Here is a 24496-nt window from a genome sequence, read left to right as displayed (position 1 = left end):
TTATGCAGCACTTTTCACATTTTCACAGTTTTGAGGATTAAAATGCATTTCAGCGATTATTCTTTTACTGAATCATATCGAACCAATTTGAAATATACCATATCGAATCGTATCAAATCGAAAGCGCCCTGTATCGAAAAACAATACAATACAATCACATGCATCAGATTTGACTCTAACTGCAAAACCCAACAGAGAATTTGTATTTTATTCTCAACATAAAATTGCGAATTTTAAAAGAAAATTCTAACATTTTGTTGTTTTTTTTTCTAAATTGTTAACCTCAGAGCTTTATACGCAATTGTTTGTGTCCAAAATCGGGATGAGACTAGAAATATCGATATATCATATGTTTTAATGTGATGATACAGTATCGATATCGTGGGTTTCTGTATCGATATATCGTCAAAAGTTATTTTTTGGTGTATTTTACTCAATTATTTTATTGCTTGTTTATAAAAAGGAAACTTGTTTATGCAGCACTTTTCACATTTTCACTGCTTTCAACAATTATTTTTTACTGAATCGAGTCAAATCTTATCAAATCGAAAGCTCACTATATCGAAAAATGTATGGTATCGTGACCTATGTATCGTATCGGCAACTTCTTAATGATACCAAGCTCTAAATGGGACAAGATTAAATTTTGACAAGACGAGACAAGATACGAGTTTGGGTCCAAGACGAGATTAAATTTCACGGTTCAGTTTCTGATTTTGGCCTCACACATTTTTTAAATTTAGATTTCATAGTTTTGTTTCCATTTTAGTACCGCTCTTTGGAACTGTTAGAGATGTAACTCACCAAAAAATAATCTGTTTTTGTCCAATTTAAATGTAAAAAAATTGGGAAAAAAATCTCACAAGATCATTTTTCTCATGTGTGCACGATTTTCATTTTCGTTGGGAATTTCGTTTTCGTCTCGCGAGATCTTGTCTCATCCCTACTGGCTTACCATTTCAGAATTTTAGTGTAATTTCTTCTCTACATAAATTCACTTTTTTGTTTTTTTGATTTCGATAAATTGTTGACCTTTTAAAACCTCTTAAATACTTGTTTGTGTTCAAGAGCACTGAGTAAAACAGAAAGATGAACTGCCACACTAAGACCCAACAGATAATTATAATAAATTTTCTTCTCTGCGGAAAATATCAAATTCAAATTAAAAAAATTTCAAAATTCAAATAGTTTTTTTGCTTTTTTTTTGATGAACTCTTCACCCTCAGTTGCCTGTAAACAAAAGCATTAACATTTGAGAAAAAACTGAAAACATGACAAGAAAAAACCCCATTGTAATCATGCTTAAACTCAAACTCACAAGCTCCAAAGTCGAAGGGAATTAGAAAATTTTTTGTTATTAATCCGTTTTTGATAAATTAGCCCCCCCCCCGAGATGTTTAACACACAATTTTTTTCTTTGAAACACCGTCAAGACAAGACAAGCTGCGTTCTCTTCTCCACAAACACAAAAAGTAGTCGACACCGCTGCGTTTCTTTCATTATATAAATATCTTTAATTGTTTTAACCGTAAGAATATAAAAGCATTTAATTTGGGCATTGCATTATTCTTCTTTACAAACACGTAATATACACAACAGATTTTCCGTTATTTGCACGCCCACACGCACGGAAAAACACGCACGCACGCACACTTCAGCAGGACACTCACCCCGATATGAATTCATAGCAGGTCATTGCATTACACCGAGACGCGCGCACGTACACACACACCGATGGGAGCCTGTGTCGTGCACGTGAGTTGCATGTGTGAAAAAAGAAGAAGAAGAAGAAGGAGGGAGAGAGAAGGAGGGATAGACGGAGGAGACGGCTTGTAACTTGACACCGAGCTGAGGAGGAAGAAGAAGAAAAAAAAAAAAAAAAAAAACGAGGAAAAATGATCGATTTCTGGTATTTCTGTTCCGTAGGGTCGAGATAGCCGGGTTTAGACGGGCTTTGTGTCCCTCCCTGTTTTTACGTCGTCTCTTAACGTGTGAATTTGCGGGTGTTGAAACGTGGCGGATATAAAATTAAACAATGAAAACCCTGATCGCATTCAGTCATAAAGGGAATTAATATCTATAAGAACACTTCAATTTGAAGTAGGACACTCTGTGCATTAACAGCCCCCCTATAGCGAAAGCACCACACTGCCGATTCATCGATATCATAGGTTGTGTTCACGAAAATGTTATTATTTCAACTTCAGATTATAACTAATACAACTACGGACATTTTTTATATAGATTTACCAACAGCCAAATCGAAAATATGCTTGAAATTCAACTACAAACTTGCCTTTTTAATCTTACAATCGACAAAAACGCCACTTTCGGCTCTTTTACGAGATCCGATTCTTTTGGATTTGCTCCAAAACTGCCTCTTTCGATATTTACTGATACGACAGAAGCCGATGTGAAAACGTGTTTCGATTATTTTAACTAATCACGGAGAGAAACAGGTAAGATCGGTTTGGAATTTCATCTACATGAACTCTGAAATTGTGAAAATATTCACCGTAAATCAGGTCAAAACATCTGCAATCTGAGTTTGTGGCAATAAAAATAAAAAACGCACACTACGAAAGGTAATATCTGAATAAATTACACTTTCACTTACTCAAATTAAGAATATTTTTGAGCTTGATTAAAGTAGATTTCGCTTGACAAGTAAAATTATCTACTACTAGATTCAGTATTTTTTTCTTAATTCAAACAACAAATGATTTACAGTGAAGTACAAAGTGTTTTATCTTGTATTTTTAGGCGTATTTTCTTATTTCAAGTACAAAAAGGTAGACAATTTTACTTTTTTACGCAAATCAACCTTCTTACTTTGACAAAATTTTAGTTTTTGTCGTCCAAATCGTTCCACCTGTTCGGTTTTGGCGACTTAAAAATCCCATTCTCGTGAACCCAAGCTATTATTAAAAACTAGATTTAAGCTGGAGGTATTGAAAGTTAAGGGGCGATAAAAGTCGGGGTTTGAAAATGGATGACGTTTTCGTATTTTGCTTTTCGCTCTTGAAGTTGGACGGCCCTGTTGCCTTCTCGCTGCAGTAGCTGTGAGTTGTACTGGGTAAATTAACAAAGGTAGTTAGGCGTCCTGGACGGGGTGGGCGAGTGGGGGAGGGTCAGACACAGGCCTATAGGCACATTTCTCTTATTTCATTCACGCTCTGCTTTTTTAAAACAGTATTCACCCTTCCGAAAACGCACACGAGGTAGCCAAAATGTCATAGGCGTGATGGCTGCACTGAAGCGAGTCATGTCTACAAACTCTGATACCAAAACGGGCTCAGGCTAGTTTTAAAATCTCACTTTGATGGGAAATAAAACGAAATAGAACGATTTAATACATGCCGACTGCAGAGAAATGTGAGTTTCTGAAGAGGCATGACGCAGTTTCTTCACAAAACGGTTAAAAATTAAATCATAAGTAAGATATTAAAACTGAACGCGAGATGAAAACTGTTAAAAGTGGATAGAAGGTGAGACTGAACTGCTCTAGCACATGTCTGAAATGCTACAGTTTTAAAGGCCAAATCAAACACAGATCAGATCAGTGTGGTCACTGGAGATACACACCTTTGATAAGAGCAGGAGGAACGAAGCTCTGTTCAAATATAAAGTCCCCCACTGTCCCCCAAGTGTCCACTGTCCAAAACAAACCGGCCCAGAGGTGCGGCCCATCACCTGACCTTCTCGCTCTCCGTCATCTGCCACAGCCCCAGGTTGAGCACCTTGAGGCAGGGCAGCTGGGTGATCCTCTCCAGGCCTCTCTTGGTGATCTTGGTGCAGCCGTACAGATCGATGCCCACCAGCTGGGTCAGGTGGTCTGCGATCAGCTCCAGGCCTTTGTCCGTGATGCGCACGCACTGCCCGATGTTCAGAGTCCTGAGCTCGTGCATCTGTCGCACCATTCGGTTTATGCCGTCATCGGAGATGTGACAGGAGCAGAGTGACAGGGACTTGAGCTGGTACAGTCCCTGCGCGATGTACGCCAGCGTCTGGTCCCCGATCTTATCACAGAAGGACACGTCCAGCCCGGAGAGCCTGAGCGTGCCCATGGCCAGGTGCATAGCGCCAGTGTCACTGATGTTATCGCAGGAGCGCAGGTTCAGCCTCCACAGAGACGTCATGTGCGACAGGTGCAGCATGCCGGCGTCCGAGATGCCCCCGCAGAAGCTCAGGTTGAGCACGCGCAGCTTGGCCAGACCTTTGGAGATGTGTTTGAGGGACAGGTCTGTGAGCTTCTGACAGTCCTGCAGAATGAGGAACTCCAGGTTCAGACATCCCTCTGCAGCGCTGCGGGTCATGCCCGCTAAGTGCCCGATGCCCACGTCAGACACATGTCGACAGGAGCGCAGGTTTAAACTCTTGAGTCTGTGCAGCCCCCAGGCCACCAGAAGGAGCCCTGTGTTTGTGATGTTACTGCAGCCGCCCAGCTCCAGGACCTCCAGGTTCTTGAGGTACTGAGCGATGCGCCCCAGACTGGAGTCTGTGATCTGTTTACACAGGCTGAGGTTGAGCACGCGCAGAGAGGGGATCTCCTGCACGAACGCGTGGCCCAGCCCGTTGTCCGTCAGGTTGTAGCAGCCGGACAGGTTCAAGGACTCGATGTTGGGCATTCCCTGGATCACGTAGCTCAGGCTGCGGCGCAGAGACAGGATCTGAACCCTGCGGATGCCCCGGGCCTGGAGGCTGGGGAACAGAGACGGGTTGGCTCTGCGGAGGTGCAGCTTGGCCTCCACCCCCCTCCACACAGACTTGTGGTAGGACGCGTCCCTCCAAGCGATACAGACCTGGGCCACCCTGCCTTTGTCCCTCACATCCAGATAGCTGAAAATCATGGCCAAAATTTCTGGGAAGAGGCACGAAATGTGCGTCTCCATTGTTTTTTAAACCCCAGGCATAAAAGAAGTTAATACTCCACTCACCCAGGCCAGAAAAAGTCACACTAGCTCCACTTGCAGTATTGCAAAAAGTAGCAACAGTCCCACTTATCCACACAAGTAAACCGGAGGAGTTTGTCTCTCACTGAACTGTGCACAATCGATCCAACTCTCAGTCCCACGTGATCCGCTGTGGTGGCGCAGCAGGACTCAGATGCGTAAAAAGAAGCCAAAATCTCCAAAAAAGCGTTTATTCCTGTGTGTGTCTTTACCCCTCTCTCTCTCTCCGCCAAAAAGAGGAACAGAGGGGGCCGGGGCAGGAGGAGGAGAGGAGGGAAACAGCCCGTCCCCTCGCGCCCTCTCTCACACGACGCTTCCTCGTCTTCTGCCCGGGGAAGGCGCTCCTCTGCCGGCCGCGCGAGGGTCCAGACGGTCGTACATTTCACAAAAACAAAGTGGAACAAACCGGGCGTCTCAGTGCGCGCTGCGTGCGGACGTTTCCATGGCGGAGCTGCGCTGTGTGCGGAGCGCGGAGAGGGGCAGTGCTTTGTGGGCAGAGTGAGGGAGAGAGAGCGGCGTCCTGGGCTCAAAGCCTTTGTCTGCTCTTTTCAAACCGACTTGGCACGGACCACGTCACTGCGCCGCGCTCGGAGGGGGAACTGGAACCGTGCGCGTTCACAAAACACCCAAATCCATCGCTATTACGCAATTCATAACGCGTTCATACACATTTATAACCATCATAACCGCAGCTAACATCGTATTATCACATTATTACGCACTATTTTTACGCGTCATAACTCGTAGTGCCGTGGAAACTCCCCTACCCCCTACGTGTCACGCGCTTGGTACGGTCTGCCTCAGCTGGAACGGTGCGAACAGTTTCCCTTGGTAACCAACTTCTTACAATTCAGTTCACTTTGGGCTTTAACCCTTTGAGCGGACCACACAGGAGAGGCAGAGCAGAGGCAGGCCGCTCCACGAGGATTTACTGCTACAATAACTTATTTTAGGGCTGTTTTGTAGCGTTTATACCGGTTTTATTGTTCCTGAGGTTGATATCAAAAGGAAACCGGGGACACAGTGATGCAGACTCGAGACGATTTTGTTAGTTTAAGCGGTTTTTGACAGGTTCAAATTAGGGCTAAAGCAGGGCTGAAAAAAAGGTGTAATAAAGGCATAATACAGGGCTAAAGTAAGACTAACTTGAACCAGATTAAGACAGGACTAAACCAGGACTAAAACAGAACTAAAACAGGTCATAATAAAGACGTAATACAGGACTAAACCAGGACTAAAAGACGACGAAAACAGGAGTAGACCAGAACTAAACCAGGACTAAACTAAGATTTACTTTAATCAGATTAAGACAGGACTAGACCAGGACTAATTCAGGACTAAAACAAGACTAAAACAGGACTAAATCAGGACTAGGCCAAGACTAAAACAGGACTAAATGCTGACTAAACTGAAACTAATTTTAACCAGATTAAGACAGGACTAGACCAAGACTAAAACAGAACTAGACCTGGACTAAAACACGACTAAAACAGGTGTAATACAGGACGAAACTAAGACTAACTTTAACCAGATTAAGACAGGATTAAAACAGGACTAGACCTGGACTAAACTAAAACTAACTTTAACCAGATTAAGACAGGACTAAAACAGAACTAGACCTGGACTAAAACGGGACTAAACCTGGACTAAACTAAAACTAACTTGAACCAGATTAAGACTAAACCAGGACTAAAACAGAACTAAAACAGGTCATAATAAAGACGTAATACAGGACTAAACCAGGACTAAACTAAGATTTACTTTAATCGGATTAAGACAGAACTAGACCTGGACTAAAAACAAACTAAAACAAGTGTAATACAGGACGAAACTAAGACTAACTTTAACCAGATTAAGACAGGACTAAAACAGGACTAAACCTGGACTAAACTAAAACTAACTTTAACCAGATTAAGACAGGACTAAAACAGGACTAAACCTGGACTAAACTAAAACTAACTTTAACCAGATTAAGACAGGACTAAAACAGGACTAGACCAGGACTAAAACAGGACTAGACCAAGACTAGACCAGGACTAAAACAGGACTAAACTAAAACTAACTTTAACCAGATTAAGACAGGACTAAAACAGGACTAAACCAGGACTAGACCAGGACTAAACCAGGACTAGACCAGGACTAAAACAGGACTAGACCAAGACTAGACCAGGACTAAAACAGGACTAGACCAGGACTAAAACAGGACGAAACTAAGACTAACTTTAACCAGATTAAGACAGGACTAAAACAGGACTAAACCTGGACTAAACTAAAACTAACTTTAACCAGATTAAGACAGGACTAAAACAGGACTAGACCAGGACTAGACCAGGACTAGACCAGGACTAAAACAGGACTAGACCTGGACTAAAACACAACTAAAACAAGTGTAATACAGGACGAAACTAAGACTAACTTTAACCAGATTAAGACAGGACTAAAACAGGACTAAAACCTGGACTAAACTAAAACTAACTTTAACCAGATTAAGACAGGACTAAAAACAGGACTAGACCAGGACTAAAACAGGACTAGACCAAGACTAGACCAGGACTAAAACAGGACTAAAACCTGGACTAAACTAAACTAACTTTAACCAGATTAAGACAGGACTAAAACAGGACTAAAACAGGACTAACCAGGACTAGACCAGGACTAAAACAGGACTAAACTAAAACTAACTTTAACCAGATTAAGACAGGACTAAAACTAAACCAGGACTAGACCAGGACTAAAACAGGACTAGACCAAGACTAGACCAGGACTAAAACAGGACTAGACCTGGACTAAAACACAACTAAAACAAGTGTAATACAGGACGAAACTAAGACTAACTTTAACCAGATTAAGACAGGACTAAAACAGGACTAAACCTGGACTAAACTAAAACTAACTTTAACCAGATTAAGACAGGACTAAAACAGGACTAGACCAGGACTAAAACAGGACTAACCAAGACTAGACCAGACTAAAAACAGGACTAACCTGGACTAAAACACAACTAAAACAAGTGTAATACAGGACGAAACTAACTAAGACAGGACTAAGATTAAGACAGGACTAAAACAGGACTAGACCAGGACTAAAACAGACTAGACTAAGACCAGGACTAAAACAGGACTAGACACTAAAAACACAACTAAAACAAGGAATACAGGACGAAACTAAGACTACTAACCAGATTAAGACAGGACTAAAACAGGACTAAACCTGGACTAAACTAAAACTAACTTTAACCAGATTAAGACAGGACTAAAACAGGACTAACCAGGACTAAAACAGGACTAGACCAGACTAGACCAGGACTTAAACAGGACTAAACTAAAACTAACTTTAACCAGATTAAGACAGGACTAAAACAGGACTAAACCAGGACTAAACCAGGACTAAAACAGGACTAAAACAGGACTAAACAGGACTAAAACAGGACAGACTAGACCAGGACTAAAACAGGACTAAACTAAAACTAACTTTAACCAGATTAAGACAGGACTAAAACAGGACTAAACCAGGACTAGACCAGGACTAAAACAGGACTAAACCAGGACTAAAACAGGACTAGACCAAGACTAGACCAGGACTAAAACAGAACGAGACCAGGACTAGACCAGGACTAAAACAGGACTAAACCTGGACTAAACTAAAACTAACTTTAACCAGATTAAGACAGGACTAAAACAGGAATAAAACAGGACTAAACCAGGACTAGACGAGGACTAAAACAGGACTAGACCAGGACTAAAACAGGACTAAAACAGGACTAGACCAGGACTAAAACAGGACTAGACCAGGACTAAAACAGGACTAAAACAGGACTAAACTAAAACTAACTTTAATCAGATTAAGACAGGACTAAAACAGGACTAGACCAGGACTAAAACAGGACTAGACCAGGACTAAAACAGGACTAGACCAGGACTAAAACAGGATTAAAACAGGACTAAACTAAAACTAACTTTAATCAGATTAAGGTAGGACTAAAACAGGGCTAAAACAGGACTAGACCAGGACGAGACCAGGACTAAAACAGGACGAGACCAGGACTAAAACAGGACTAAAACAGGACTAGACCAGGACTAAAACAGGTGTAATACAGGACTGAACCAGGACTAAACTAAGACCAACTTTAACCAGATTCAGACAGGACTAGATCAGGACTAGATCAGGACTACACCAGGATTATTGTTCAAGGCTCATTAGTATTTTAGACTTTTCATACTTTTCTTAAACCAGGACTCGACTAAGCCAGGGTGAAACTGGTTTTAGCAGGACTAAACCGGAACAAAACCAGGACTAGAGAACTAAATCCAGGTTTAGTCCTGTCTGATCCTGTTTTGTTTTTTTCTTGTTTTGTCGTACAGTCCTGGTTTTGTTTGGGTCCTATTCTAGTCCTGGTTTAGTCCTGGTTTAGTCCTATCTAATCTGTTGTTTTTCTGGTTATTTCTACTTTTATCTCTTTTATTTTGACCTGTAACCTAAATTTGAAAATAAAAATATCTTTTATTCAGTGTAACAGCCCATCGATAATGTATTATTTAGTAAAATTGTCACCACTTTATACCAAAATAGTCCCGGTTTTGTCTGGTCTTTACATGTTATAATCATCAAGTCCATTTATTCAGGATTATTACAGGCAGAAGTGAGAGATTTTCTATTGTCCCTTATTTTGGTTTGGTTAATATCACTGCTCGTCCGTCAGAAACATGCTGGTGTTTCTTCGCTCCATTTCCCGCAGTCAAAGGGCGACTCAAATTATACATACAACACGAACATAACAATAGATTTTTGTGTTACATTTTTATGATTCAGCGATCACAAGACTTTTATATTCTTAAAGCAGATCTGTGATTGTGCAAAGTCGACTTTTTGGTGCTTTTAATCGTGTCAGAGCTGTTCCCTCTTCTCATTTAAGATCTGAAGTTAATCTACACAAGAGCAGGAGAGAGAAAAGAGAAAGAAGAGAGTGGGAAGAAGGGAGAGAGAGTTTTCACCTTCTCCTGTACACGCCCACCGCTCTCTACTTACTTCATTTTACAATTTTATTTTCTTAGGCCCCACCCACACAAGTAAGGATTTGAGTCGTTTTCGTTGTGGATACAGTGTTCGTTCGCTCTAATCCGATGGAAAACGGCTCCAGAGACGGAACGATCTGGTGCCGATCGTCATGTCCACGAATTCATCCGAGTACAGATCTGATCCGGCGCCGTGTGGACGCCTGAAAACGCTGATACGCTGACGTAGGAGCTCCAGTTGTGTCCTGTATAAAAGAAGTGGACTAAGCGAGTGTGACGTCGTCCACAGTCAGTGTTGGGAAGGTCACTTTTAAAATGTATTCCCCTACAGATTACAAATTACATACCCCAGAATGTAGTTTGTAACGTAATCCATTAAGTTACTTAAAGTGAGTAATGTAATCTGAATACTTTGGATTACTTGATTTGCTGTAGAGAAGCAAAGACGAGGAAATCGAAACATAAGATGTTTTGTCTGATAAAAGAAAATAAAAAGCCCAGACTTTACTCAACCAAATTAAAAATATTATTGATAGAAGAGAAGACACGTCCACGAGGCATGGTTTAGTCCTGTTAAATCCTGGTTTAGTCCTGTTTTAGTCCTGGTTTAATCCGGTTTTAGACCTGGTTTAGACCTGGTTTAGTCATGGTTTTAGTCATGGTTTAGTCCTGGTTTTAGTCCTGGTTTTAGTCGTGGTTTAGTCTTGGTTTAGTCCTGGTTTTAGTCCTGGTTTAGACCTCGTTTAGTAATGGTTTAGATGTGTTTTAGACCTGGTTTAGACCTGGTTTAATCCTGGTTTTTAGTCCTGGTTTAGTCCTCGTTTTTGTCCTGGTTTTAGTCCTGGTTCAGTCCTGGTTTTAGTCCTGGTTCAGTCCTGGTTTAGTCTTGGTTTAGTCCTGGTTTAGCCCAAATGTGAAAACAGGAAAATACCGCTGTGTAATCCATTTATTTCAACAAAGTAACTGTAATCCAATTACCACTCACTGAAACAGTAACTGTAACTGAATACAGTTACTCATAATTTGTACTCTGATAATGTAACTCTGGTACATGTAATCTGTTACTCCCCAACACTGCCCACAGTGTTCAGCGTCGCTCAAATGAGGCTCGTGTTGCTCACGGTTACAGGAGCAAATCTGGAGTTAGGCTCTATGTTATGAGTAGGATTTTTTGACAGACACAATAGCAAAAAGAAAAAGTCATGATCCTGTGTCGCAGGTTAATATGAACATTTTAAGACCAAAATGACGAGGTTCACAGCAGCAGTTACAGAGAGAGAAGTGACATGATCTTAATGTAAGTCAATTGGAGACAGAGACAGAAGGAGCCGGAAGAGCCGCATGTGAACTTCCTATTTGGCACACGTTGACTAACACATGAGCTATGTCCACTCATATGGTCTCTGGTCTTTATTGGACCATGTCACTGTGACGTGCACCTTCCTGATTCACTGGGTTCCTGACGTCGGTCATGTGACGCTATTGCGGAAAACCAGAGACAAAACAGGAAACAGCGTAGCTACAACTACTTAATACTTTCACACTTGTCATCTTCCTCGGCTTGAAATCAGCTGCAGCAACTTCAGACATGGTGCTCCACTTCCTTGTTTTACCGCCCACGTGACGTCGTGACATTGTGACATTGTGACATCGTGACGTCGTGACATCGTGACACCGTGATGTGGTGACCTCGTGACATGACGTCGTGACATTGTGACATGACGTCGTGACATCGTGACATCGTGACATTGTGACATGACATCGTGACATGACATTGTGACGTTGTGAGATCGTGACGTCGTGACATCGTGATGTCGTGACATCGTGACATCGTGACACCGTGATGTGGTGACCTCGTGACATGACGTCGTGACATTGTGACATGACGTCGTGACATCGTGACATGACATTGTGACATGACATCGTGACATGACATCGTGACGTTGTGACATCGTGACATCATGACATCGTGACATCGTGACAAATCGTGACGTCCTGACATTGTGACATTGTGACGTCGTGACATTGTGATGTCGTGACATCGTGACGTCGTGACATCGTGACGTCTTGACATCGTGACGTCGTGACATCGTGACGTCGTGACATTGTGATGTCGTGACATTGTGACGTCGGTCGTGACATCGTGACGTCGGTCGTGACATCGTGACGTCGGTTGTGACATCATGACATTGTGACATCATGACATCGTAACGTCGTGACATCGTGATATTGTGACATCGTGACGTCGTGACATCGTGACGTCGTGACGCCAGCCTAATCATGTGACCAGTGTTTCAGGCGGTTTCGCGTTACTGTGTGGATAGGGAACGGACACAGAAACGACATGTCTGGACGCAGATCGTTTCTGGCATGATGAAAACATAATCTTAATCATTGATACATGTAGAATTCACATGTAGAAGTCATTTTGGTACAAATGAAAAAAAGAAAACTCCTGTCCTCACTAACATGACCTGTGGCTGTCTGTGTGAGATGCTGAGACTTGTTTCTTTTATTGAGTCATTTTAGATGAATATTGTGATTTAAAATGATCCAAATTATAACATAATGATCCACAGTTTCATAGTCTATGAAAGGAGCATTGTGTAACTTTTCTGGTGCAGGGTTCGTCAAACTTGCCTGGAAATCTAGAAGGATTATCTCTGTATTTGTTTGTGTATTTATTACACAGATCCATATCAGTAGTGAGAGTTTCCTCATCGTGGTCCGACAAGTCTGACACAAGACTTGCACGTTCTAATCGATCTGTTTAACTCGGGTCTTAAGGCAAGACCCAGACTCACAAGTCGTCGTAACAAAGGTGAGCTTCATGACTTATGACCCTGTTTGAAAATCAACATGGAGTTTCCGGTTACACACGTTTTTACCGCAACAACGTCATTTACCACGATCTCTTTTGACAGAGAAGGTGATGTTTTGGTCGCCGTGGTCCGTGTCAGGCCCAGGGTCTGATTTATTTGGTAAAAATGACCCTGTACAGGCCCTAATGTGAGAAATAAAAACTGATTTTATGGATTTGATGTTGAAACTGATCTGATGTTCTCCAAAACAAAACTATCTAGACTCAATACTGGGTCTAAACCAGGACTAAACCAAGACAAAACAAACAGGTCTAAACCAGGTCTAAACCAGGACTAAACCAGGTCTAAACCAGGACTAAACCAAGACAAAACCAGGTCTAAACCAGGTCTAAACCAGGACTAAACCAGAACTAAACCAAGACAAAACCAAGTCTAAACCAGCTCTAAACCAGCTCTAAACCAGGACTAAACCAAGACAAAACCAGGTCTAAACCAGGTCTAAACCAGAACTAAACCAAGACAAAACCAGAAAACTAAACCAAGGACAAACCAAGTCTAAACCAGCTCTAAACCAGGTCTAAACCAGGACTAAACCAAGACAAAACCAGGTCTAAACCAGGACTAAACCAGGTCTAAACCAGGTCTAAACCAAGACTAAATCAGGTCTAAACCAGGAAAGATTAAACCAGGTCTAAACCAGGTCTAAACCAGAACTAAACCAAGACAAAACCAAGTCTAAACCAGCTCTAAACCAGGTCTAAACCAGGACTAAACCAAGACCCAAAACCAGGTCTAAACCAGGACTAAAAGGACCAGGTCTAAACCAGGTCTAAACCAAGACTAAATCAGGTCTAAACAGGACTAAACCAAGACTAAACCAGGTCTAAACCAGGTCTAAACCAAGACAAACGGTCTAAACCAGGTCTAAACCAGGTCTAAACCAGGTCTAAACTAAACCAGGTCAAACCAGGTCTAAACCAGGTCTAAACTAAACCAGGTCTAAACCAGGTCTAAACCAGGAAACTAAACCAGGTCTAAACCAGGTCTAAACCAGGACTAAAAGGTCTAAACCAGGTAAACCAGGTCTAAACCAAGACTAAACCAGGACTAAACCAGGACTAAACAGGACTAAACCAGGACAAAACCAGGACTAAATCAGGATTAAACCAGGACTAAACCAGGACTAAACCAAGACTAAACCAGGTCTAAACCAAGACTAAACCAGGTCTAAACCAGATCTAAACCAAGACTAAACCAGGTCTAAACCAGGTCTAAACCAGATCTAAACCAGATCTAAATCAAGACTAAACCAATATTTATCCAGGATTTAACCAGGACTAAACCTGGACCAAAACCTAAATCAAGTGTAAACAAAGACTAAACCAAAACTAAACCACAATTAAACCTGGACTAAACCTGGATTAAACCAGGTGTACACCAAGACTAAACCAGGACCAAACCTAGACTAAACCTGGACTAAACCTGGACTAAACCTGGACTAAACCAGAAGTACTGCTGGCCGTGTTGAATTATCGCTCCATTCTTCTTTTACTCTGTTTATTTTCTTCCTCACTGTAGATTTTCTTGTCACTTTCCCGACGTCATGTCCGACTTTCTCTGGCAACCATCAAATACTTTTCTTCATGGAATTTTTTTACATTACGGAATTAAACTTTTCTATCTCCATGGAGACCAAACCAGACCATAGAAACAAGAAAAGTTACACAATGCCCCTGATATGACGTAAACACAGGATCCACACTTTCTTAAAAACAAAATTTCAAGTTCAATTTATTAGATTTCCACTTGTATTTTTATAATAATTGTATTTTTGTGGCTTGTATTAGTCGGGCCGCTCTCGGGATATAAATAGAGATCTGTCCTTAAACGGCTTCATCAACAAACTCCTCCCGAAACAGAAAAACAGGCCCGGCATTGTCTTCGTCACGTCTGTAATCTTCACTCTTTCATTTAGAGCCAAAATAATCACTTTGAACGGACTCAAATTTAGACACTCAAAGACTTTTTACAGTTATTTTTGTTTCAGACGACATGAGTGATGTTGTGGTGGACGTGTTTTGATAGAGAAGGTGAGGTTTTGGTCGACTGTGGTCCGTGTCAGGACCAGTGTGGGATTTATTCTGTTAAAATGATCCTGTAGAGTTTCACGTACACGATACACGAGGCTCTAATGTAAGAAACAAAAACTGATTTTATCCAGAACAAACTCATCTAGACTCAATACTGGGTCTAAACCAGGACTAAACCAGGAGTTAACCCAGTGTAAACCTGGACAAAACCAAGACTAAACTAGGACTAAATTAGGACTAAAACTGGACTAAACCTGAACTAAACCTGGATTAAACCAGGACTAAACCAGGATTTAACCAGGATTTAACCCAGTGTAAACCAGGACAAAACCAGGACTAAACCAGGACTAAACTAGGACTAAATTAGGACTAAACTAGGACTAAATTAGGACTAAACTAGGACTAAATTAGGACTAAAACTGGATTTAAACTGGACTAAAACTGGACTAAACCAGGACAAAACCAGGACTAAACCTGGATTAAACCAGGACTAAATTAGAACTAAACTAGGACTAAACCTGGACTTAAACCAGGACTAAACCAGGACTAACCAGACCAGGATTAAACCAGGACAAAACAGGATAACCAGGACTAAAGGACTAAACAGGACTAAACTAGGACTAAACTAGGACTAAATTAGGACTAAAACTGGATTTAAACTGGACTAAAACTGGACTAAACCTGGACTAAACCAGGACTAAAACTGAACTAAACCTGGACTAAACTAGGACTAAACCAGGTCTAAACCAGGACTAAATTAGGACTAAAACTGGATTTAAACTGGACTAAAACTGGACTAACACTGGACTGAAACTGGACTAAACCTGGACTAAACCAGGACTAAAACTGGACTAAAACTGGACTAAAACTGGACTATGTATTGATCAATCATGATATCAAAAACTGGACTAAACCAGGTATAAACCGAGACTTGGACCAGGTCTAGACCAGAACTAGACCAGGACTAAATCAAAATGAAACAATATGGATTATTAATAAACAGGGATTAAACCTGGACTAAAACAGGACTAAACTGAAATTAAACTATAAGATCATTAATAAACCAGGATTAAACCAGACTAAACCAGGGCCAAGACTAGACTCCAAACCAGGACTAGACTCAGAATAATGGGAGTAAAAGTAGGTCTAGTGTGTGTGTGTGTGTGTGTGTGTGTGTGTGTGTGTGTGTGTGTGTGTGTGTGTGTGTGTGTGTGTGTGTGTGTGTTCTCTGTGTGTCGTGTTCAGGCTCTGGCAGTTTTAACAGTTTGAGTTTGAGGAAAAAGAACGAGAGAAAAAAAAGAGGAGAAAAAAAAAAAAAGAGGAAAATGCGTCTGACAGAGGAGCTGTTTGCTGAAGCTGCCGAGTGCGTCGAAGCAGCTCAGAAAAGAACAGGAGCAGAAGAGAGAAAGACGGAGAGAAAGAGGAGAGGAAGGAAGGAGAGAGGAGATGGAGAGATAGAGGGAGTGTGAGAAGAGAGGGAGAGGAGAGAGGAAGAAGAGAGAGGGTAGTGAGAGAGAGGAAGGGAGGAGCGGGGGAGGAGAGAAAGGAAGGAGAGATAGAGGAGAAGAGAGAGGGAGGGAGTGTGAGAGAGGAAGGGAGAGATAGAGGAGAGGGAGAGATAGTAGGGGAGGGGAGAAAGGAAGGAGGAAGGAGAGATAGAGGGAAAGAGAGAGGAAGAAGAGAGGATAGAAAGGGAGGGAGGGGAGGAGAAGAGAGGGATAGAGAGAGAGAGAGGGAGAAAGGAAGGAAGAAGGAAGAAGGAGAGGGGAAAAGAGAGAGGAAGAAGAGAGGGGATAGGGAAAGGAGGGAGGGGTAGGTGAGAAGAGAGGGATAGAGAGAGAGAGAGAAAGGAAGGAGAGAAGAGGGAGGGATAAAGGGAGAAGAGAGAGGGGAGAGAGGGATAGCGGTTGGTGAGAGAAAGGAAAGAGAGAGGAGATGAGAGATAGAGTGAGAGGGGAGAGAGGAAAAGCATGGGAGGAGAGCAAGAAGGAGAGATAAAGGGAGGGAGAGAGGGAGAAGAGAGAGGGGAGTGACAGAGAGAGAGATGAAGGGAGGAGAGAGGGATAGCAGGGGAGGAGAGAAAGGAAGGAAGGAGACGGGAGAGGGAGAGAGAGAGGAAGGAGGAGGAAGGAGAGAGAGGAAGAGAAGAGAGAGGGAGGAGAGAGAGAGAGAGAGAGAGAGAGTAGAGTGAGAGAGAGGGAGAGGAGGATAGAGGAAGAGGAGAAAGGGAGACGAGAGAGGGGAGTGTGAGAGCGGAAGGGAGGAGAGGTGGATAGAGGAGGAGGAGAGAAAGGAAGGAAGGAGACAAGAGAGGGAAAGGAGAGAGAAAGAAGAGGGAGGGGTAGGTGAGAGGAGAGGAGAGATAGAAGGGAGAGAGAGAGAGAGGAGAGCGGGAGGAGAGGGAGAAGAGAGGGATAGCAGGGGAAGAGAGAAAGGAAGGTGAGAGGAGATGGAGAGATAGAGTGAGTGTGAGGAGAGAGAGGGAGAGGAGGAGAGAGGAAGAGGAAAGAGGGAGAAGAGAGAGAAAGGAAGGAGAGAGAAGAGGGAGAGATAGAGGGAGACGAGAGAGGGAGGGGAAGAGAGGGAGGGAGGAAGGGATAGAAGAAGAGGAGAGAGGGAGAAGAGAGAGGGGAGAGAGCGGATAGTGGGGGAGGAGAGAAAGGAAGGAGAGATAGAAGGAGAGAGGGAGAAGAGAGAGATGAGAGAGGGAGAAGGAGAAGAGAGAGAGATGGGAGAGAGCAAGGAAGCGAGGAGAGGGGGAGAGAGGGAGAGAGGGATAGAAGGGGAGGAGAGAAAGGAAGGAGAGAGGAGAAGGAGGGAGAAGAGAGAGAGGAGAGAGCAAGGAGGGAGAGGAAGGGGAGAGAAGAGGGAGAGAAGGAGAAGAGAGAGAAGACGGGAGGAGAGAGAGGGAGAGAGGAGATGAGAGATAGAGGGAGAGACAGGGAGGGAGGAGAGGGGGAGAGAGGGATAGTGGGGGAGGAGACAAAGGAAGGAGAGATAGAGGGAGGGACAGAGAGGGAGGAGAGAAAGAGGAGAGAGGGAGAAGAGAGAGGCGAGGGAGAGAGAGGAAGGAAAGAGAGAGGGAGAGATGGATAGCGGGGGAGGAGAGACAGGAGGGAGGAAGGAGGGGGGATAGTGGGAGAGGAGAGGAAGGAGAGATAGAGGGAGAGAAAGGAAGGAGAGGGAGACATAGAGGGAAAATAGAAAGAGGGAGAGGAGAGAAAGGCAGAAGAGCAGAGACTGAGAGATAGAGGGAGAAGAGAGAGAAATGGAGAGAGGAGAGATACAGAGGAGGAGTTGGGAGTGAGAAGAGACAGAGATAAACGGTGAGAGACGAGGGAGTGACAGAGATGGAGAGAGTGAGGTGGAAGAATGAAGGAGGAGAGAGAAGGAGGACAGTGTGGGAGGAGTGATGGAGAGAGAGATAGAGAGAGAGAACAGACACAAAGAACACAGACTGTCTCTGTACAGGAACATACTCCAACTAATACGAACAGGTCGGCTTGTCCTTTTTTTTCTCAGTTTGAAGTTGTTTTTTTTCTCTTTCATTTATTCACCTTCTTCAGTTTCACCAGAGTCGATCTGTCCCTGGACACGCACACTTGTGTTGCCAAATAAAACGGAGTCCGTCAACAAAACACCCGAAGAAAATCTATTATTACACCAGACTGTCCATGTAAATGTCTGTGTCGACAGAATAATGTTTGAAGTAAAACCAACCTTGTATGGCATGAATTGTCGCATGTTGAGGGACTATTTTCTCATATATCAGTCCGCCGTTGCCGAGCTTTCTGTCAGGAAGTACAGTATTTTCCGGGCTATTAGGTTGGAGGCTTATGAGCGCCTCTAACCCAGGGGTGTCCAAACGACTTTAATCTCAAAGGGGCCGGATCAGAAAACTCATGTCATATAAACCCCAAAAATAACAATAAGTTAAAATATTTGTGCAGAGAAACACAAATCTATTACAGAAATCTTTTTTAATTGATGAACTTTTTACTTATTATAAGTTTATAATATTATGAACAACCTGAAACTTGGAGGGAATATTTTAAAAAGTGTCTCCACACGTCTCCAACACTCTGGGTCACTGGGAAATGAGGCCCTATAATCCGTGTATCATTCGTTCATTAATTTTTCAATATAAAACCAAAAATAAGAAAACGAAAAAACAACTGTTTTCTTCATTATTTGTCTCCAAAACCAAAATGAAAAAACAGATAACGATTCGTTTTTTCAGTTTTCGATTTTGTGTTTAAATGAAGAATGGAAAAAACGGATAACGGCCGTTTCCCGTTTACGTGACTTCCGTGACTGCGATGCCGAACTTTTGCACCGGGTACGGACTGAACTAGGACTGATCCAGGTCCGAGACCAGACCGGGACTAGAGCGGGACCAGAGCGGGACCAGACCAGGACCAGAGCAGGACTGGGGCGGACTCCAAGCTTTGACTCTGAGCCTCCGCGGGGTCCGAGCCTCAGCTTCGAGCTCCGGCCCTGCCGTGGGCTCTGAGCCTCCGGTCCGGTCTCGGTCTTGTCTCGGTCTTGTCTCTGTCTCAGGCCCGCTCTGGTCCCGGTCTGGTCCCAGTCTCAGTAGCGTTCTGGTCCCGGTCTGATCCCGGACCTGGTCCATTTGAACCAAAAGCTCTTAGTTCGGTTCGTTTTCGTTGGTGTGAAGCGTCAGTTTGATGCTTTGCACCACCTCAGAACCAGCCGCGGTTCTTGAGCGCGGAGGACTGGAGCAGCCCGTCCGGACCTGTAGTCCACAGCGCATTCTCACTTTCCCTGCACGGAACCAGCGCGGAGACGATGACACGGAACCGCTCGGACCACTGGTCTCGGTCTCAGTTCCGCTCTGGTCCCGGTCTGGTCTCGGACCTGGATCAGTCCTGGTTCAGTCCGTACGCGGTGCAAAAGTTCGGCATCGCAGTCACGGAAGTCACGTAAACGGGAAACAGCCGTTATCCGTTTTTTCCATTCTTCATTTAAACACAAAATCGAAAACTGAAAAAACGAATCGTTATCCGTTTTTTCATTTTGGTTTTGGAGACAAATAACGAAGAAAACTGTTGTTTTTTCGTTTTCTTATTTTTGGTTTTATATTGAAAAACGAATGAACGAATGATACACGGATTCCCTATGTCCAAAAATCCAGAATGGCAGAAATATATTTACTCACATTTTCTGAGTGTGCACTGGGGCGCCCCTAGTGGACAGTGGAGTTCTTTGTGCACCTGTTTCTTTGGAGCTGGAGTTCACATCTTTAGTTTCGCTTAAACCTTTACCGTTTATACTCCACCGTCTTCTCTGTGTCTGTGTGCGTCCTTTAAACTGCGTCTCCCCGGGGACGCTCCTCACCTATGTCTGTGTCCTTGTTCTGACTGTGATGTGTGGTGCATTCAAAGACCTGCTCCTGACCGGAATACTGAGCTCCTGACACACGGACAAGACCTGAGCAAAACACTGGAAAAGACACAAAGAAAAATCACAGAGAACAACAAATATATGAATGAGGATTTAAAATATGTGTGTATTTTTATGGTATTGTTTTATTGGTATTTTATTTTACTGTCAGATTTAAATCATTCCTCAGTAACGTCGACTTTAATTATACAAATCAGATGAATCCGTGTATCATTCGTTCATTCGTGTTTCAAAATAAACCAAAAATAATAAAACAACAAAATGACAAAACAACTATTTTCTTCATTATTTGTCTCCAAAACCAAAATGAAAAAACAGATAATGATTCGGGTTTTTTTTTTTATTTTTCGATTTTTTTGTTTAAATGAATAATAGCAAAAAAAAACCCAAAAAAAACAGGCTGTTTCCCGTTTATGTGACTTAAACTGGACCACTGCATACGGACTGAACCAGACCTGAACCAGGACTAAACCAGGTCTAAACCCGGTCTTAATCCTGGTCTCAGTCCCAGTCTCAGTCCCAGTCTCAGTCCTGGTCTGGTTCCGATCTTGTCCCGGTCTGGTCCTGGTCTCAGTCCCGCTGTCAGTCCTGGTCCTGGTCACGGTCTTAGTCCTGGTCTCAGTCCCAGTCTCAGTCCTGGTCTGGGTCCGGTTTCGTCCTGGTCTCAGTCCTGGTCTCAGTCCTGGTCTCAGTCCTGGTCTCAGTCCTGGTCTGGGTCCGGTTTCGTCCTGGTCTCAGTCCTGGTCTCAGTCCTGGTCTCAGTCCTGGTCTCAGTCCTGGTCTCAGTCCTGATCTCAATTCCTGTCTCAGTCTTAGTCCTGGTCCCAGTCTAGTCCCAGTCTCAGTCCTGGTCTGGTTCTGGTCTCGTCCTGGTCTCAGTCCAGCTCTCAGTCCTAGTCCCAGTCTGGTCCCAGTCTCAGTCCTGATCTTGTCTCACTCTGGTTCCAGTCTCAGTCCTGGTCCTGGTCCTGGTCTGGTCCCAGTCTCAGTCCTGGTCTCAGTCCTGGTCTCAGTCCTGGTCTCAGTCTCAGTCCTGGTCTCAGTCCTGGTCTCAGTCCTGGTCTCAGTCCTGGTTCAGTCCTGGTTCAGTCCTGGTTTCAGTCCTGGTCCTGGTCCTGGTCTGGTCCCAGTCTCAGTCCTGGTCTCAGTCCTGGTCTCAGTTCCGGTCTCAGTCTCAGTCCTGGTCTCAGTCCTGGTTCAGTCCTGGGTTCAGTCCTGGTCTCGGTCCTGGTCTCGGTCCTGGTCTCGGTCCTGGTCTCGGTCCTGGTCTCGGTCCTGGTCTCGGTCCTGGTCTCAGTCCTGGTCTCGGTCCTGGTCTCGGTCCTGGTCTCGGTCCTGGTCTCGGTCCTGGTCTCGGTCCTGGTCTCAGTCCTGGTCTCGGTCCTGGTCTCGGTCGGTCTCCTGGTCTCGTCCTGGTCTCGGGTCCTGGTTCAGTCCTGGTCTCGGTCCTGGTCTCGGTCCTGGTCTCGGTCCTGGTCTCGGTCCTGGTCTCAGTCCTGGTCTCAGTCCTGGTCTCGGTCCTGGTCTCAGTCCTGGTCTCAGTCCTGGTTCAGTCCTGGTCTGGTCCTGGTCTCAGTCCTGGTCTCAGTTCAGTCCTGGTCTGGTCCTGGTCTCAGTCCTGGTCTCAGTCCTGGTTCAGTCCTGGTCTCAGTCCTGGTTCAGTCCTGGTTTCAGTCCTGGTTCAGTCCTGGTCTTAGTCCTGGTTCAGTCCTGGTCTCAGTCCTGGTCTGGTCCTGGTCTGGTCCTGGTCTCAGTCCTGGTTCAGTCCTGGTTTCAGTCCTGGTCTGGTCCTGGTCTCAGTCCTGGTCTCAGTCCTGGTTCAGTCCTGGTCTTAGTCCTGGTTCAGTCCTGGTCTCAGTCCTGGTCTGGTCCTGGTCTGGTCCTGGGTCTCAGTCCTGGTTCAGTCCTGGTTCAGTCCTGGTCTGGTCCTGGTCTCAGTCCTGGTCTCAGTCCTGGTTCAGTCCTGGTTTCAGTCCTGGTCTGGTCCTGGTCTCAGTCCTGGTTCAGTCCTGGTTCAGTCCTGGTCTGGTCCTGGTCTCAGTGCTGGTCTCAGTCCTGGTTCAGTCCTGGTTCAGTCCTGGTCTCAGTCCTGGTTCAGTCCTGGTTCAGTCCTGGTTTCAGTCCTGGTCTGGTCCTGGTCTCAGTCCTGGTCTCAGTCCTGGTTCAGTCCTGGTTCAGTCGTGGTCCGGTCCTGGTCTCAGTCCTGGTTCGGTCCTGGTCTCAGTCCTGGTCTGGTCCTGGTCTCAGTCCTGGTTTCAGTCCTGGTTCAGTCCTGGTCTCAGTCCTGGTTCAGTCCTGGTCTCAGTCCTGGTCTCAGTCCTGGTTTAGTCCTGGTCTCAGTCCTGGTTCAGTCCTGGTCTCAGTCCTGGTTCAGTCCTGGTTCAGTCCTGGTTCAGTTCGGCATCGCAATTTAATTAACTCACAAAAAATGAGAAATGTTTTCCGTTTTTTTCCATTCTTCATTTAAACACAAAATCAAAAACTGAAAAAACAAATCATTATCCTTTTTTTTTTTTTTTTTTTTTTTTTTTTTTTTGTCATTTTGGTTTTGGAGACAAATAATGAAGAAAATCGTTGTTCTTTCATTTTCTTATTTTTCTGAAAAACGAATGAACAAACGATACACAGATTCTGATGTCACGTCCAGTTTGACAGGTTTTTTTTTGTTGTTTTTTTTGCTCTAATTTCTTGGAGCACCATCCCTGAGTAATGTTAAAGACAAAGAGGAGAGTGAAGGAGAGAAAGAGAGGGAGGAGAGAAAGAGAGGGAGGAGAGAAAGAGGGAGGCTACAGGAGAGAGATAAAAGATGGAGAGATGGTGGAAGAGAAGAGGATCGTCATTCTCTCTCTTTCTGATGCGTCTATCGCTTCAGTTTTGCTCAAATGAATGAAGACACCCTTTGTTTTTTTCTCTCTTCTCTCTCCTCTCCCTCTTTCTCCACCTCTCCCTCTCTCTCTCTCCTTCTCTCTCTCCTCCAGCTGTGTACAGTTCTTCCTCTCCTCCGTTTGAAGTGTGGCGTTTCCTCACTTTTTGCCAACTCCGCAGCTCTGACACTGAACATTTTTTCGCTCGGCGTGTTCCATTTCTCTCCTCTCTCCTTATTTCGATCTCTCCCCCTCTTTTTTTCTTTCTCTCTCTCTCTTTCTGTCCCCCACTCTCTTTTCTTTACCTCGTCCATCCACGTCACTCTCTCTCTTCTCCTCCTCCCTCTTTTTTTGCTCTCTGTTTCTTCTACGCTCTCCTTTTCCCTCTTCCTTATCTCTTCTCTCCATCTTTTTCTTTTCCTCCTTCTCTCCTTCTTCCTCTCTCTCCCTCCTTCTCCTTCCTTCTTCTCTCTTATCTCTCTCCTCCCTCTCTCCCATCCCTTCTCTCTCTATCTTTATGTCTCCCTTTGTCTTTATTTTAACTAGGAATGCACCGATCCAGCCTTTCCACTTTCAATACGCATATCGATATCCGCCGATATTAACCGATACCGGTGTGCGAACGCAAAATTAGACAGATTTTCTTTTTAATCTTTGAAATCGCAACAGAATAGCAGAAGAAAAGTTCAAATATTATTAGACGTTCTTGGACAAAATCGGTTTGTAAATTACGTTCAGTTAAAAGCCCAACCTGAACCGATATCATGGAACCGATACTCGATTCAGCAGGTTTTTTTTAGTATCTGTGCAGTATCGGTATCGGTGCATCTCTAATCTTAACGTTTCTCTCTATATTTTATCTTGCTGTGTCTCTTCTCTCCACCCCCACACCTCCATCGTTCACCCTCTTCCTTTTCTTCCATACTCGTCTCTCTCTCTCTCTCTCTCTCTCTCTCCCTCTCTCTCTCTCTCTCTCTCTCTGTAGTCAGCATTTTTTTCCCCTCCTTTTTCTTCTCTCTTCTTTCTCCCTCTCTGTTCTCTCGTTCTGGTCAGCATTTTGTCTCCTCTCTCTCTATCTCTCAGCACTCTCTCTCTTTCACTCACCCACTCTCACTCTCTCTCTCTCTCTCTCTCGCTCACTATTCTCACTCATTTTGTCTCCTCCTTTGCCTCTCTCTCTCTCTCTCTCTCTCCTGCTCTTTCTTTCTCTCTGCCTCTCTCTCTCTTCTCTCTTTCCCTTACCGTTTTCTCATTCTGGTCACCCTTTTGTCTCTTCTCTCTCTCTCTCTCTTACTCTCTCTCTCTCTCTTTCTCTCTCTCTCTCTCTCTCTC

At 44.0% G+C, this 24496-nt stretch overlaps 2 protein-coding genes across 4 annotated transcripts in view; one reads left to right on the top strand and one right to left on the bottom strand.

Moving 5' to 3' along the window:
• Nucleotides 1-24496, top strand: part of wnt5b (wingless-type MMTV integration site family, member 5b) — a 278692-nt gene that overhangs the window by 168185 nt on the left and 86011 nt on the right. The window lies entirely within an intron of this gene.
• On the bottom strand, nucleotides 1491-5503 carry fbxl14b (F-box and leucine-rich repeat protein 14b). The gene has a single exon (XM_020924613.2). It carries the CDS (start codon nucleotides 4890-4892, stop codon nucleotides 3690-3692), a length of 1203 nt encoding a protein of 400 aa, XP_020780272.1. The 5' UTR covers nucleotides 4893-5503; the 3' UTR covers nucleotides 1491-3689.

Source organism: Boleophthalmus pectinirostris, unplaced genomic scaffold (genome assembly GCF_026225935.1).
Source record: "Boleophthalmus pectinirostris isolate CB_2022bp ecotype Guang Dong unplaced genomic scaffold, ASM2622593v1 HiC_scaffold_18, whole genome shotgun sequence".
Classification (NCBI taxonomy): Eukaryota; Metazoa; Chordata; class Actinopteri; order Gobiiformes; family Gobiidae; genus Boleophthalmus; species Boleophthalmus pectinirostris.
Note: the sequence above shows the minus strand (reverse complement) of the source record. Positions and strands in the feature narration are given on the sequence as shown.

Bases quoted from the DNA above. Each gene is read 5' to 3' on its own strand.
- fbxl14b (XM_020924613.2), bottom strand. From the start codon at position 4,892: ATGGAGACGCACATTTCGTGCCTCTTCCCAGAAATTTTGGCCATGATT.